At 44.0% G+C, this 16,160-nt stretch overlaps 1 protein-coding gene across 4 annotated transcripts in view; it reads right to left on the bottom strand.

The window, feature by feature from the left end:
- Positions 1-1,104: 1,104 nt before the first annotated feature.
- Arhgap36 (Rho GTPase activating protein 36) overlaps positions 1,105-16,160 on the bottom strand; it is a 28,175-nt gene continuing 13,119 nt past the window's right edge. The window contains exons 1-13 of one of the 4 annotated variants that reach the window (XM_040744609.1): positions 15,708-15,790; positions 7,520-7,678; positions 6,258-6,323; positions 5,521-5,744; positions 5,151-5,343; positions 4,871-4,926; positions 4,490-4,640; positions 4,042-4,190; positions 3,725-3,901; positions 3,424-3,521; positions 3,189-3,295; positions 2,563-2,739; positions 1,105-2,364 (exon numbers count right to left, since the gene is read on the bottom strand). In XM_040744609.1, coding sequence (XP_040600543.1) covers positions 2,210-2,364; positions 2,563-2,739; positions 3,189-3,295; positions 3,424-3,521; positions 3,725-3,901; positions 4,042-4,190; positions 4,490-4,640; positions 4,871-4,926; positions 5,151-5,343; positions 5,521-5,744; positions 6,258-6,323; positions 7,520-7,634 — 1,668 coding nt within the window. In that variant the 5' untranslated portion in view covers positions 7,635-7,678; positions 15,708-15,790 and the 3' untranslated portion in view covers positions 1,105-2,209. Of the gene's footprint in view, positions 2,365-2,562; positions 2,740-3,188; positions 3,296-3,423; positions 3,522-3,724; positions 3,902-4,041; positions 4,191-4,489; positions 4,641-4,870; positions 4,927-5,150; positions 5,344-5,520; positions 5,745-6,257; positions 6,324-7,519; positions 7,916-10,342; positions 10,440-15,707; positions 15,791-16,160 lie in introns of those variants that run through there. The other 3 variants (XM_040744610.1, XM_040744608.1, XM_013118227.3) reach the window with 3 other exon arrangements.

The following is a 16,160-nucleotide window of genomic DNA, read 5'->3' as shown; positions in this document are numbered from 1 at the left end:
TTAACCCATATCAAGTCATTTTCTTTATCCATCATCTTATCCCTTAATGCCATGTCACATATTCTTTATTCTCCATTACCCTCCCACCTTATCCTATACAAGTCCCTTCTCTTCATACACTATAATCTATTCCCTTTATCCCATATTGTACCTTCCTTATGTCCCATCACCCCCCTTAACTCATTTCATCCCTTCCTCTTTATCCACCACCTTTTCCTTTTATTTCATGCCATAGCTTCTTTATCTACAATCTTCCTTTCCCCTTATCCTGGCATCCCCTCCCTTATATTACCCATCTTTCTTCCATTTTATTTCCCATAGGCATTCCCTTTTATGTCCCCCTTCCTTATTACTGATCACTCCCTTATCTCATGTCACCCTATCTTATTTTCTCTCATCTTTCCTCTTTACCCCATATCATGCCCTCTTCTTTATCCACTATTATCTACCCCATTTACCCCATCCCATTTCTCCTATTTACCTACCATCCTCTTTTCCCTTTATGCCATTCCGTCCTCTATTTTTTATCCACAATTACCCCTTCCATTTATACCATGTCATTCCCTCCTCTTTATTCCCCATCATCCTTCACTATTATGCCATGTCATCCCCACATTTTTATTCCTTGTCACCCTCTTTATGCGGTGTTACCTCCCCCCTCTTTATTGTCCACCACTTCTCTGAGTCTTTATCCCATATCATCCCCTCTTCTTTATTCACCATCATCTCTCCCCTTTATTTTGTGCCATTTCCTCTTGATTCCCCATCACCTTCTCCCTTACTGCATATCATTCCCTCCTCTTCAACCCCATCTCTCCCTTTATTTTGTGTCATACTTTCTTTATCCCCATCATTCTCTTTATCCCATATCATCCTCTCTTCTTTATTATCCATCACCCCTTCTTATTTCATATCACCCACTCCTTCTTTTTATTCCCTATCCCCTCTCCCTTTTATATTATGCCATCTCCTCTTTTTCATTTCCAATCAGCCCCTCTCCTTTATTTCTCTTCTGTATCTTATTAACCTCTTTAGATCGCCACTCAGAGCTCCCAACTTGCCCCCAAAATTCTAAGTGAAAAAAATCACGCTGTACACCATGAGTATGCTGCTGTCACAATACAGATGTTTATTAATGATGAAATGCCAGAGAAGTTTTAACAATCACAAATCTTCGAGCTCTGTGGTTGTTACCCATTGTATGATCAGTTTCTATCCCTCAATACAATACATTCTTCATTCTAAGGACCTTAGCAGTTGTTACCCATAAATATCAGTTGTAATTTGGATGTCATACATAACCCATATCTGTGTTTTACCAGAGCAAGTCCCGCAAATCTGTACCGTCCTGCATAGAGGAAGTACAGAGACGATAGGTAAGAGAGTTTGTAATCAGGTGACGTTAACTACTTGGAACTATGTGTCTGTGCCTAACTAGTTGTTTTACTGACAAGGGGCATGAACGCCCGCTGTCTTTAAAATTGGTCCAGGACTAAAATCTAATTTTTTCCTCTAACTTTTGACCCCAGAAAAGCTAGTTAGGCTTACACTTGAGGTTTCCCTGTTGGCGTGTCCTGAGCAAAACTGCACAGAATTTTGGGAGTGGCTGTTTGACGAGCCATTGGTCTAAATAATTTGAGGGGGAGAAAGAAAATCCTGAGGCGGTGGAGTTGCTGCGGGGACACGGCTATGAGTTGGTGTGACACAGTTTAGCATTAATTGTTTGTCAGCAGTCTGTAGGCTGACCTAACGCTCTAACATGCCTCTTGAGGGCCTTCCCAGTGAGCTCTCGGGAGGAGGGTAGGAAAGTCAGGAAAAACATGCAATCCCCTTGGGGAGGGAGGGAAAGCACCTCGAGATTTGTGAGCTTCTCTGGGACAGATGTTTACCACAAATGAAACATCAATTAAAGGAAGGGGCTGTAGTGAGAGGAAGCCTGGATCAGGGGTAAAAGAGAAGGCAAGGTAGCACCAGGGTGCCTGGGCATGACACAGAAACATCTCTGCTTTTACCAGCTGAAGATACCAAGCATCCCCAGTAATGGGGCTGGCAGTGTATTTGGAATTCCCATCCTGACCCGAGCATCAGGTGGAACTCCTGCTTACCCTCAGGTCTTTGTCTTCAAGACTCCTGAATGTTTGCTGTGACATTCCAGGTCTACCCCCACCCTTTTCCCCTGTCCGGCACCTTATGGGAGGGGGGGAAACATCTAAGGAGAGAAGCCGATGCCAGATTTGCCATCCTTCTTCTTGGGCTCACGGAACAATGGGCGGTCTTTCTCCACTTTGGGGGTTGTAACCGCTCCTTCCTCACCATCGTGGGAACTGGCAGTGCCAGTAGGAGCAGTCGACTCCTCAGTGGCACCTGGAAAATAGTAACAATATTAACTTCCTATGTTTCTAGACTTCATACTTTGCACACAACCCAAGGCACTAAGACCTAGTTTTGAGTTTCAAATACAATAAGGGTTAGAGGCAGAGCAAGGAAAATCGCCCCCATGTAGCACGTAAGGAAACTTCGGCCTAATAGACGACCAAAGAGTTTTGAATCTTGGAGCATTACCTGGGATTTCATCAGCATCTGAGTCAGCATCTTCGTTGTTTGGAACCACATCAAGATAGGGAACCTCTGCAAGATCCAGATGGTCCTGGTCTTCAAAATCTGATCCATATTCAAAGTCATAGTTCAGGTTCTCTCCAAAGTTCGAGATTTCATGCACATCTGGAGCTCCTTCAGGGTCTGGAACCACATTAAAACAAGGCAATTCTTCAAAGTTTAGGGTATCAGTGAGTTCTGGGATTTTGTCATCAAGTTCTAAAGTATACTCAAGGGAAGGTAGACCATCAAAATATAGAATGTCACCATCATCCTCACCAGCACCCTCCTCACCCTCACCATCATCTTCTTCATCAAGCTCTCATATGCCCTCAAGATGTGGGCCACAAATATCAAGGTAATGTGGGATTTCAAGACCTTGAACTTTCCCCCAAACTACTCCCTCACTGAAATATTAAAATACTAACTCTTCATTTACAGACATTATTTTCAGAGGATTAACCTCCCTTTCTCAAGGGGCTTATCTTCAACAAGGACCTATTTCTCTGGAAGGGCCTAGCCTTCTGCAAGGGACTGACCTTCAGTAAGGGCCTGACCTTTAGCAGAGATTGGATCTCTAATAGGAAACTGACCTTCATCAAAGGGCTGGCTCTGAGCAAGGAGAGCAGCCTGGGCTTCAGTAGAGTTTTCCACTGGATCCGAAAGTAGAGCATCCTCTTCCATCTTTATGCGAGCACTCCTAAATGGGAAGACATTTGAAAAAAGTTAGTATGTTTTCCCCAAAGTTGATTAATATCAAGATGGCATGAAACAGTTAAGTCCTATAGAGTAAATATAAACAAGTCATAAAGTTAAAACTACACTCACTGGATCTTCCTCAGATTCCGGCGTCTGATAAAATCCAGGGCTTCAGGGCTGAATTTCCATACACGCTTAGCAACCTGCTTCTGAATATGGGGGGGCACCTGGAGGTAAAAGTTGTAACCTTAATTGCATATCTCTTTTCATTTTTACTCATCTTTGTTGAGTATTTGGTTGAGACACTGTGACCAGCAAACATGGGAGAAATTTCTAGAATAGGAGACTTTGTTATCCACAATGAACTCTCTCTTATCTTGTAAACAGAAGAGGAATGTGTGGAATGAGTATACTCAAAAATCATACTTACCTGGAAGAGGATATCCCAGTTATCAATCATGGCACGGACCACATTGACAGATGCAACATAGTGATCAATCCCCAGCTTTGTCTTCCTGGATTCCCTACTGGCCACCTTCCCCTTCTTCAGGAGAGAAGTCCCAAACACCAAGGCCAAGTTGGTGGAAGTCATTCGGTTACCTGGAACCTAGGTAAAGAAGTGTGATAAACCTTGAGGTAGTGCTAGAAGCTGTACAAATAGATAAGTATCATTTTTATTGTTGGTTTTCTCTCTTTACCCACTTTACAACCAACTTAATTTCACTACCCATTCCCACGAATTTTTACCAGCTGTCCATCAACACCAATGGAGTCTTCGCAGTACTCAGTGATTTTATGCAGTGCCTTCAGCAGACGTTCAAGGGTATCACTGTGGCAGGGTGGCATCAGGTAGACCAGAAGCTGCAAGGCAGAAACCTGATCCTGGGGCTTCAGAGCTAGAGGAAGGAAAATAGGGCTGGTTCAGTGGGCTAGTCTTTGCAGCAGCCTGATATCAAAAATTCCAAGCAACAGATTTGTCAGGGAACAGCAAGAGACACAGAAAGCAACCTGGAGAAAGTTTTATTGATTTTTATTTTCATTAACAAATAATGACTGAGTATTCTAGAAGGATATGTTTCATATTCTGATGTTCATTATACCCTAGATTCATGAGGGTCCTATAGCCTGAGCTCTCTCATAAGATGTGTGTATTGCTTCTTTAACTTGCACCAGCAATGGAGGACAGAAGACTCACTTGCAGTCAGGAGGAAGGACATGTACAAATCATCAGGCACCACAGAGTCCTTCATTTCACGGAAAAACACCCTGAGGAGTGCGGCCACATCATGTACATTCACGCTGTCATCCAGCACAATATCCAGACCTTTGTCAAATAATTCACGGAGCTAAAAGAGGAGAAAGAAGATGTTAAATGTCTGCATTGCCCACCATATGCCTTGTCTTGGGCAGCTCTTCAAGAAGTGACGAGCTTTAGTCAAGATAGCTGGCAATGTAGTGTATCCAGGGGTCTATGAAGAACATCTTACTCCCCCATCAATCGTGACACTACCCTATGTCTGTGAGAGAGCCCTTATTTCTTTCTTCCTTTTCTTACCTAAAGAACAAACATGTTTACCTCAAGCACTTTGCGCAAAGAGTACTCAGCGGTGAAAATCCCCACGGAGTTTAAGCCTGAAAGAAAAGATCAGAGATCCTAAGCATCTATGGCCCCTGTTTCCCAATTATGTTTCCCTTTTTCTACATTACCAGCTGAATTCCAACTTCCAGTGGTATCGGGTGAATGCTATTCAAGCCCTCAATCCTATAGCTTCTCTCTCTCCCTTTCTAGAACATTATTCTGTTTCCCTTTGCTTGCTGCCTTCCCTGATTTAACCATTTTTTTTTTGCTTTCTTACCATGCTTCTCAATGAATTTGCAGCAAGTCTCAACAATCTGAGGGACTTGTTGAGCAATTGGATTGAGGCTCATCTTCCTTTTGGATCCCAGAAGTCGCTGCCCGATAGGAAGTGAAGCCTGTGAGAGCTGCAGGATCTGCAGCAGCAGGGTCCCATTCTCCAGTTCAGCCAGGCTGTCCACAGACACTGCACCCTGTGGGAAAATCCAGACTATCTTGAAATGGAGAAGGAGCATCCATTGGGACCTGCCTAAGTGCTGAGTAGCAAACCCACCCCTTCTATTTCTATTCAGTCCCCACACAATAAGAATGCAAGCCTTGACTCCTCTCCACAAAGGGCCCCTGCCTGAAACCTCTGAGACTGAACTCACTCGACGACCACGGCGAGTGAACTCTCTGGGCAGGGTGGGCTCATTCCTACTGCGACTGAAAAAGCGCCTCATGCGTCCAAACATCCTTTGCACCACGTTTCCCCGACGATGACCTGTGGCATCTTCATCCTGCATAGCAGCTTCCAGTTCAAGGTGCTTGCGGCGGGTAAGCTCATTCACCAGCACCTCTTCCAGGGGGATGCCAAAGGTCTTGAGTGATGCAGCTGGGAAAGGATGGTAAACGTCAAAGCCCCATAGCACTTGTATTGGGGGGGGCGGCTACATGGGCTTGCAGCATCACTCTTCCAAGCAATCATCAATAATCAATCCTGCCCCACCCCAGGCCCACAGCGCCCCTCTGTGGAAATTGGAACCCTGCAATGGTTAGGTGAAAATGACTCAATGTCACTCAACTACCCCGACATGGCTTAAGATTTCATCCCTGCCTATGTCTTGCCAGTGCTTGGCCACCTTGAAGCAATGAGGGAGATTTCTTCTCAGGTTGATCTGTCTGGGGTATGTGCACAGGGAAGCTAAGACAAGTCTGAGAGGACCAACTCAAGAGCCAGCAGCTATGCCATTTCCTGATATTACCCTCTAGGGGGTTTCTGGGAGGGAAAGAGAAGAATCTTCATGGGCAATAGGCATCAGCAGGAATCCAGTATCCGGGGGCACAAGACCAGAGGGTATTTTGCCTTTTATTTATTTCCTAAGGTAAAGAAAAAAAGCCCCCTCACCCCTCTCCTGTCCTCTCAGGATCAGAAACCACTTCTCCAGGGTGTTTGGACGGTCAACGGGTAGAGCTATGAAAAGGAAAAAAAAACATATGCATTCACATTCATATAGGAAGTGCTAAGTAACTAAAACATGGCAGTGAATTGATCTGCAGTGTGGGGACGGGAGATGGGAGGCTGACCAGCCCAAGAAAAGTGTTTTTCACCCAGCCTCAGTTTCCCCTCCTGGCCATAGATAGGACTTGTCCTACCTAGCACATTCAAGATTCCAAGAATTTAACGTAACCAGTTTAATATGCCAGATGCATCTTGCTATGAACCAGTAATTTCTCAGTACAACACTTAAAACATGAATTCAAAAGCTCAGAGGCGCTCTGATCATGCAACAGGCGAGGGGAGGGGCTCTGCCTGCAGCGCCACCACGGGTGAGGGTCGCCAAGTTACTGTGGACGCGCTCACGCGCGGATTTGCCGTCGCTCCGTTTGCTGCGGTGGGAGAATTGGCGACACCTGGCTGCTTCCCCGCTCCAAATCCCCGCAGTGGTGACTGCCAGGGGGGTCTCCTAGCCTTTTGCTTCATCCAGTTCAGACTGCGCCAGAGGTGCGCGCCTGGGGAACCTGGCTTCCACCCCTGCACTTCCCAGTCTTACTGGAGCGCCCCTCGAGTGTCGCAAACATCTCCCACCTCCCCTATATCCTGCAGCTAAATCTGTGCGCATACCCCTGAGATCTCCGGGAGCGCTGGAACCCGGTCTTGCCCCTGGTCCCCTGGCTTCTCCACAACTAACAGAGCTGGGTTGCGCTCCGAGCGCACCGCCAACCCCCAACCCCGCACCGCCCTCCGGTTCTTTGCCCGGGTTGGCGCGTGTCTCTCTGCCTCTTTCCCACCATCTCTATCTCTCTCCACCGTGAAGTCTCTAACCAACCCGATCCTCTTTTAGAGTGTTCCTTTGAGCCTCGGTCCCTCTTTGCCCAATTCTCCCACTACACCTGGTGAACCCAGTTTCTTCACCTGCCCTCGGTTCTACCGGGCTTACCATCCCCTCAAAACCCCAGGCTTCGACTCTACTCAACTAATCTTTTACCTCTTCTGAAATCCAACAAACAGTACTCAACTCCAGCTTCCTCCGTTCCCGGGGCACCAGGTCCGGTTCTGAGACCAGGGATGACCCCCTCTCACCCTCCAGGACCTCTAATCTACCCCATCCCACCCGGGGGGGTCTACTCGCCCGAAGGCGAGGACTCCACTCTCCGGGTATAGCTCACCTCTGTCCGGCTTGAATTCAGAGAGGAAATGTCTGGCCACGAGTTCGTGGTAAGCAGTCTCCTGCAGCTTCAGGCGCTCCAGCTCGGAGAGGCTGTGTATGGATACCATGTCCATCCTGCGGTCCGGGTTCTGTCCTGGGGCTCCTCCCAGGACGCTCACTAAAAAAATGAAGGCAGGCAACAACAGCAAAAGAAGCATGATTCTGGGACACTGTGTCCTTGCTGCCTTGAGAAAAGCATTGCAGCCACCCATTCTGGAGTCGGATGATCATCAAGGCTGCATCATCCAATTGTCACTGGACCTAGTGAAGAGAACTATGGGGGGGGGAGGTAGAGAGGGAGGGAAAACTGGGAGGCGGCTTCACCCTCAAGCAGGGCTGTCTCTACTTGATTATTCAGGGGGAGAAGAAGAAAAAAAACAACTTGGGAAAAAAAACCAGCTCTGAACAGACAGACAGTCCAGAAAAGAGAAAAAAAAACTAACAAAAAATAGGGAAAACAGGTTTTTGCTTAAAAAATCAGCGACCTTATATTTTAAGCACTTTGATACAACAATAAGACATAATATTTTCTATTAATTAATTTGAGCACCGGTAGTTTTTTTTTTTTAATAATGATGCCCTTAGCTGTCTGGGCTAGGTAAATAAGGAGGCGTCTATCCAATCTAGAAGCACTGTAAATTTAAATAACTCTTTCAGAAGGCAAACTGGACACATGGATCTGAAGCCAAAATTTGTCCCTAGGTCTTTTGACCTAGTACTTCCCCTTCTAGGAATCTTTTCTAATGAAATCTTGCTACAGACAGGAAACATCATATACAAATGAGCCATCCAATAAAATACCTAGCCCCAAAATGAGATTAGTTATATAGATTATGTAATAAATAGTAAGGGAAATGATGCAACTATACATTGATACCTGCAAAGAGATTTTCAACAACAAATACAAAATACAGAAATTATGATCGCCTCTATGTGAAGAAAAACATACTCAAAGCACTGAAACAAACACACTTAAGTTCTAACAAATACTCTTTAGTGGTAGAATTTTGTTTGCTTTTACTTTTTCTCATTTATTAAGCTTGATTATGTTGCATTTTTTGGGGGGGAGTCAACTTTTATGAAAACAAGCTCATCTCTAGACCATTTCTAGTGAGACTCTGAACAGGATTAGTGATCACAGTGAAGTTTGTCTTAATGTAGTGGCAATGGTGTTTTACATGGCCTTTCTCCATGTCCCTATCTGATACTGTGCTCAGGCTACACATCCCTCAGAGGAGACCTCCCTGGACCCCACATAGCATCTTTTATCACATCCTCTGTTACTCATTTGTTCTTTCAGCCACATATCAAAAGAAGAAAATCTGTATTAATTGCCCACTTTAATACTGCTTTTTTCATAAAAGATTTAATAGAATGCAGTGAAAGACATACACAGGTTAGCAACAGTTTATAAAACCTTTTTGCTACAGCAGCTGGCAAACGTATAAACAAAGTACTGTGAGTACAGAAAGGAGAAAATATCTAAGTCTGCCTGGAGACAGGCTCAGGGAGAGGAAGGGGGAGAAGACAGAGATACAGAGACAGAGACAGAGACAGAGACAGAGACAGAGGCAGAGACAGAGACAGAGGCAGAGGCAGAGGCAGAGGCAGAGACAGAGACAGGCAGATACAGAGATAGAGACAGAGACAGAGGCAGGCAGATACAGAGATAGAGACAGAGACAGAGGCAGATACAGAGATAGAGACAGAGACAGAGACAGAGACAGAGAGATAACAGCTTGTACAAAGGCAATGAGATGGAAAAAAGATTGGCATCTACTTAAAGCAATATACAGAAGCTGGAAGAAGATAAATCATGGAAGACCCTATAATTCCATGTTTAAAAGGTGGACATTTTTTCTACAGGCAATAGGGCACTACTATAGGATTTTAGGAAGGAAGTGGCAGAGTCATAGATGCATCTTTGAAAAATCAAAAAGAGACATGAAAACTTTAGTTTGAGTACAAGAACAATGAATTGGTTACATATATCAGAGATCCTGAATGGAAATGACAAGATTTAGGGGAAAATTAATTCTAATGGAAAGGAAAAGTTTAGGATAGCTTCCAAGCTCATGATTTGTATGGATATGTTTATGGCTAGTTTCTGACTGAGAAAATAATTGGGGACATGGGGAACTAAGCCTTTTGACAAAAGGAAGCAACCTTATACCATTTTTCTAAGTTTTCCTCTCATATGAAGGTTTGCAAATATGTTCTATATATTATTGGGGGGCTTAAAATTCAAAGATCAGATAACATGGCTGTTTACACAGAGAAGTCAGAAAATATTTCTCATACAGTAGTCTAATTAAATGAACTATGATGTCTAGAAAGAAAATATACTTCTTCTTGAGTTTTATCAACAAAATTCTCTTTTACCCACTTGCCTTATTGACAAGTCACAGATACCAGAAATGACTGCCAGATAACTGAGGTACAGCATATAAAAAGAATGAAGGCTGTTTCTGTGGCTTTTAGATGAAGCCAAGATGAAAGCCTATAGATTCTGAAGCTCTTTCAACTGCAAAGCACATACCCTGAACCCAAGGTGAACACCAAAGCTCGACCACCAAATAACAACCAAAATTTAAACCAAAGGCATATGCATTTAAGTGCAATTCCAGACTGACCTTCTAGCAAACCCTACCAATAATAGCAAGTCTAAACAAGTCTAAAATCTATCAAATGAGGGTCTCATCTTGACACACAGTCTAGCTTTGGCTTCCAATTTCTAACATCCCAGTCCCCCTCCCCTTATCCAGTCCAAACATCTTAGTACCTCTCTTGTAGTTTCAGCTATTTCTTCTTGAGGCTTACCAGAGCTGTTCACCCAAAGAGCAGAGCAGATTCTTTCCCCAAAAACACAGGATGAAAATAAATCCCTCCCCTACTCAAAAAAAAAGGTGAGAACAAACAGTGAAACCTCAAATCATCATCAGCCAGAATAGGAGAGGGGGAGGGAGGGAGGGAGGGAGGAAGGGAGGAGAGAGAGAGAGAGAGAGAGAGAGAGAGAGAGAGAGAGAGAGAGAGAGAGAGAGAGAGAGAGAAGCCTTGGAGAGATGACTCAGCCTAGATGCTTACAATTCCAAAGGAAATCAAAGGTCTTACAATAAACCGTTTGTCATTGCCTCCCTGCTTGAACATACAGGGCTGTACTTAATAGTCATGGGCTGCAGTACTGCCAACAAAATTGACTCCATTTTGTATACCTTCAACCCTCTCAGATTACCAGTAGGCCCCAAGACTGTAGCAGAGCTAGGAAGACCAAAATGCCCCCAAAAGAAGCAAATGGGAAACTCGGGGAGGGGATAAACAGGCTTTAGCACTAAGGGACAGGCAGAAAACAAGTTCTTTAGGTTTAACCAGTCTACTTGTTCTCAATCCTGACTTGACAAGCTGAACACAAAAGAAAGCTCACCACAGGGAACAAAGTGCCTAGAGATGTCTCCTGCTTCAGTGCCTTCTCCTCCCAGCTTCAGCATGCCATTTTGTGGCATTGAAATGACTATGAGATTAAAAAGATACCCAAGGAGGAAAGTGAAAGCAGAGAATCCAAGATATTTGCAAAAGTAATTTGTTTACCCTAACACCTGTAGTTGGCAATAAAGCTAGAGCCAAAACCATCATTTCTTAGCTGTATAAACATAGGAAAACATATTGAATCCTGAGCCTTGGTGACCTGCTCTGTAAAATGGGGAAATGACATAGCTTCCATCTCCATAGTTACATCTTAAATGAATATTGTGTGTGTAATAAGTAGCACTAGTTTTTTAAATAAACATGTGTTATCAAATATTCCTTGCCGAGAGCCCAAATCAGGCTGCAAAAATGATTATATAGAATAGGAACTTGTATTGATGCATTGATTAATCTACTCTGCTCAATTTCGAATAAGTTTGAATTCAATTAGCACAGATAAAGAGATCTGGGGATCTATTAGGAAAAGCTCTGTTTTCTTCACTCTACAACCACAACCATTTTTAATCATCTTACAAGAGTCAGAAAAACTAACTGCATAATTAAGTATTACAAATGCTGTCGTTCACATTAGTAAAATGCAACTGTTTCCCCAAATGTATTTTTCTTTCAAACCATCTAGTTTTACCATGTTCCCAACTAAAGATCATATCACATCATTTGGACCAGTAAAAGAGTTCAGCAATTAGCAGGTACCAAGCAGGAGAACCTGCACAAAGGACAGAGAGACAAATCAAGTATTGAGCAGTGCAAAGGGGTAGGGGGACCACCTTTGGGTGACATCAAGATTGTTCTCCATGTCCTGCTGAAGTGCATGGCACAGATGGGGAAACAAACTAACATTGGAAATGTCAACGACTTCAACAAGGAGAGGACATAAATGATCTCTGCTTACCACAAATCCATAACCTTCAAAATTTGGGGACCTAATTTACTCCATTGCTCCCATCAAATAGTTAGGATTGGTCCAGCTCTCACTAGTAAACATGGATAATGGAACAAAAACAGGGACCACACTGACACTGTGGTCTGAATCTCTATTAATTAGACAGCTTGTTACATCATTAGAATTTTGCTCCAAGCCACTGAAAGCTCCTTGGAGTTTGAGAAATTGATAGTACATGGGACTGGGTGCTCAGAAGGTATCACATCTACATTATTCAAATGTGTACAGGCAGTGACAATGGGTAAAGACATCCCCACTAATATATCACAACCTGGGAAAGAGATACAGAGCTCTAGCTGAACACATCTGGGCGCCGATTTGGTCTGCTGACACATTACCTCATTCATCTGGAGCATTAATGAGTTAGCCTTTAAGTTGTTATCCCATAACCTCCATTTCAGCAAAGGCTGCAGATGCAGTGAACAGAATGACTCATTTTAGCCTATGCGGTGGTGAAGCCCCAAGATAATTAAATCTGGGGACAGCGTTCTTCAGTCCATGCAGTCAGCCCATCATGCCACAACAGAGGCTCATAAACTGGAGATAGTATTGTTAAAATATCTCAAAAAAACTCTAGGTTTAAAAATCTGCTTAAGGATAGTGTACAATGAGGACTGGAGTGAAACTTGGCTGTAACTAGTCCAAAATCTCTTTTCTGAATTTCAGAAAACTGAGACTCAGAGACTGGACATGAACCCATTTCTCATTCTCAGGGCATTTTTTACTACCCCATTCACCAATCCTCAGAGCTGCAAGACTTTTGCATTGCTAGATAATTAACTCTCAATAATGCATCCATAATCAAAGACTACTTCTATAAAACCAGAGGAAATCATATAGAAGGCAGACAGCCACCAGAAATGACAGCATCTGTGTCCAATAAGTACATTCATCATTCCATAGAATGTGGGATGCCCTTTTTAAATTTTATGGACTAAAGAAACAACTCCAGCTCAGAGTGGTGAAAGACAATCTTATGCTATAAACATCCCAAAGGATAGTGTAAACAAGGAAATGCGACATCAAATACAACAAGATGTAGATTTTCTTGCTATCATCTGCAGTATGTTTTAGGGTGCATAATAGTGCTGCCATCACAAGCTGTGTCATCTTTTCCACCTTTTAGTTGCTTTTTCTCTTAAATGGTGGCAGAGGAGGCAAAAATAAGATGTTCTATCAATGGGTGGTAAAAGATAATTAATGCTTAACTTGTCTTGTGCTTCTCATTTTCTCAAAAGCTTTCAATATGTCCTGTAGGTCTAGACCCTGGCACACAGTAGGTGTTCAATAACTGTTCATTGGGTGAATCATAGGATTATAAAGTATAAGGATTTGCAAGAACATAAAGCTCTTACAATTAAAACAGCTATCCATGATTCATGAACAAATGAATCATGCCACTTTCTTCTCACAACAACCCCTGGAAAGGAGGTGGGTTGGGATTATCCCCTCTTTACAGACAACAACAAACTAGAGTTCTTGAGAGCTTATGACTTAACTCAAGTTATTAAAAAAAACATGGGAGAAGTGGGAAGAAAATCCCCCCTTTGTGTGTGTGTGTGTGTGTGTGTGTGTGTGTCATACACTCCCTCTGTCTCTCCACCTCCATTTTGTCTGCTGACTGTCTGTGTCTCTGTGTCTCTGTCTCTGTGTCTCTGTCTGTGTGTGTGTGTGTGTGTGTGTGTGTGTGTGTGTGTTCACAGTGGAGGCTTAAATTTAAATCTTAGCCTTACACATTCAAAAACCAAGTGTATGACTTAGAGCAAAATACCTCACTCCTGTGGTCCTCAAGTCCATGACATTATAATATAACAAACACAGTACATGTAAGGGGTGCATATTAACCCAAAGGTAGAATGGGATGAAAGAGTCCTTGAAAGGGTACATTAGTCCCAGAGCGAGAACCCCCCTCTCTCTCTGAAAAAAAAGTAAAATAAAAATAAAAACCCTTCCAGTCAACTTTGCAAGGACTGCTAGGTCGAAGTACTTCTATCTGGGATTGAGGGGGGAGTCTCTCCCTGGTGAAAAATACCCCTGACCCTGCTTTTAAAAATGAAAATGAATACTCACCTACTGCCAGAAAAAGCACACTTTCAGAAGAGAAAGGAGGACTAGTTCTTCACTGGGTCTTCCTTGATGGGAGATGCAGTATATGGGGAGATTAGTTTGTGAAATGTAGAGGAAAGTAACTGGGTCACAAAAGCAACTGAGTATCCACTATTGGCCAGTCCTGATAGCTCCTGCCCTTGGCATCTTATAGCCTAGTTGAAGGTCACATAAATGTCACATGACTAAGAGGGATCATCATCCTTAGGACTATTAAGAATTGACTATATCTATTGGTCTACTGATTTGTAGGTTTTCAGTACACACTCAGTAAATTCTAGCACATTCTTCCCAGATAATCATTCTCCTCACTTCTGCCCCTCCCTCTCTGGTCTCCTCACAAGCAACCATATACACACTCACATCCTCACACACTTCTCTCCATGTTCACTATAATAGAGAGGAATGAGAACCCGTTAAATGGAGCATCATGAAACATTTGCCTTTCCAGATAATATCTGTGACTTCCACACAGCACACATGAGAAAAAACAAAACACCAGTAGAAACAATCTCCCAGACCATCTGGGCAGAGGTCATGTCAAGGAAACCGGCAGAATAAAGAAATCCTCACAGTCTAGGCTCAGGGTTTCTCTTTCATTTCTGTGCCCCTCCCCACTCACTTTCCTTCCCTCTGATTATATCTTCCTCAACATGCATACAATTTTCTGCCAGTTTTCTTTTTCAAAATCCTGTTTGAATGACTGTCATAGGGAATTGGGTCTGTGGGAGATATTTGCCCCTGTAGTTTTCATGAACAGGAATGACATTTTAAAACTACCTTCAAATAACCATATTTCTAAAATATCAGTGTCAAACTGCACATTCTCCTTCTCCAAAGTAGACTGTGCTCTTCAAAAAGCCTCAGACCAAGAGTCAGGGGGCCTTGGGCAAGTCACTGTGTGTCCCCAAGCCCCAAACTGCCATAGTTTATCATTATCTTGTTTACCTAAACAGCACTGCAGATACAGCCCTCTGACTGCAGAGTCCTTGATTACTCTAGGTAAGCTCTTAATGAACTCCAGGACAGAAGGGTCGCTGCACTGATGCCATACCTCCTACTCAAAAGAGACCCCCTTTCCATTCCTCGGTGGATTCATGGGGCCCACAGTATACAAGGTGGAGGTAATAAATTGGTCTCCTTCTTTGTCTTATGTAAGCTGGGGCCCCGCTGAGGATCTTGACGCGGGGGAGGGGGTTAACACAAACTCTTTACCCTCGAATCAAGGAGTCAAGGGGTTAGCCTCAGCCTGTGGCAGCTACTGAGAGGGGGCGCAAGGCCTTCAGACTGAGTTGGGCTTCGCAGCGCATGTCCCGTCCCTATGTAGCTCCTGGGAGCGCTTAATCTGCAAAGTTAAACCAAGACCCTATAGTGTCCAAAACTACTCTCCCGCTGTCCCCTGTTACCCACCCAGTGAGAAGTGAAAAAAAAGCCGTCTTTCCTCCAAACTCTCCCCTGGTTCCCTTCCCGGAGAACCCTGGCAACAGGTTCAACACTCGCTGCTCCCCTGTCCCTCCCACACATCGGACCCTGCAGAGAGAGGATTCTCGCCCACCTCTCTCTCCACCCCACAGAGAGCCACACTCGGACCCCTGATGTCGAGCCCCTGCTCTACCTCTTGGCGACTCTCCTGGTCCGACCAAGGAATAAGAGGCTTGGAGACCTGCTAGGCAGCCTGGCAATGCGGCCGCTGCTAGTCCTGAGAGGAGCTGCAGGCGCTGTGAGCGCTCGACTCTGCCACTCCGATTCCCCCACCCTGTGTACAGCTTTCCGCGGTGGGGTAGGGGCTGATTCATAGCAATTTTCTACACAGCAGCTAGCTCCGTGCCTTAGGAATACCTGTTTGCTGAATCCCCTGGGCTACTCCCACTGTTTTTCCACGGACCCCACAATCTTTACTCCTCTTATTTAAAACAATCTCAGCTTCAAGATTCAGTCCTAAAGGTCCCCTGAGCTTTCACAGCCCCCCTCCTGGCCATGCTTCACATTCTCACATTCCAGATGAAGGAAAGGCAGAAGTGGGGTTCAAAAGGTTAAGAAATGTACCCCCCAAACACTGAGCTAAATT

The sequence above is a fragment of the Mesocricetus auratus genome, unplaced genomic scaffold (assembly GCF_017639785.1).
Source record: "Mesocricetus auratus isolate SY011 unplaced genomic scaffold, BCM_Maur_2.0 Super-Scaffold_100003, whole genome shotgun sequence".
Taxonomy (NCBI): domain Eukaryota; kingdom Metazoa; phylum Chordata; class Mammalia; order Rodentia; family Cricetidae; genus Mesocricetus; species Mesocricetus auratus.
Note: the sequence above shows the minus strand (reverse complement) of the source record. Positions and strands in the feature narration are given on the sequence as shown.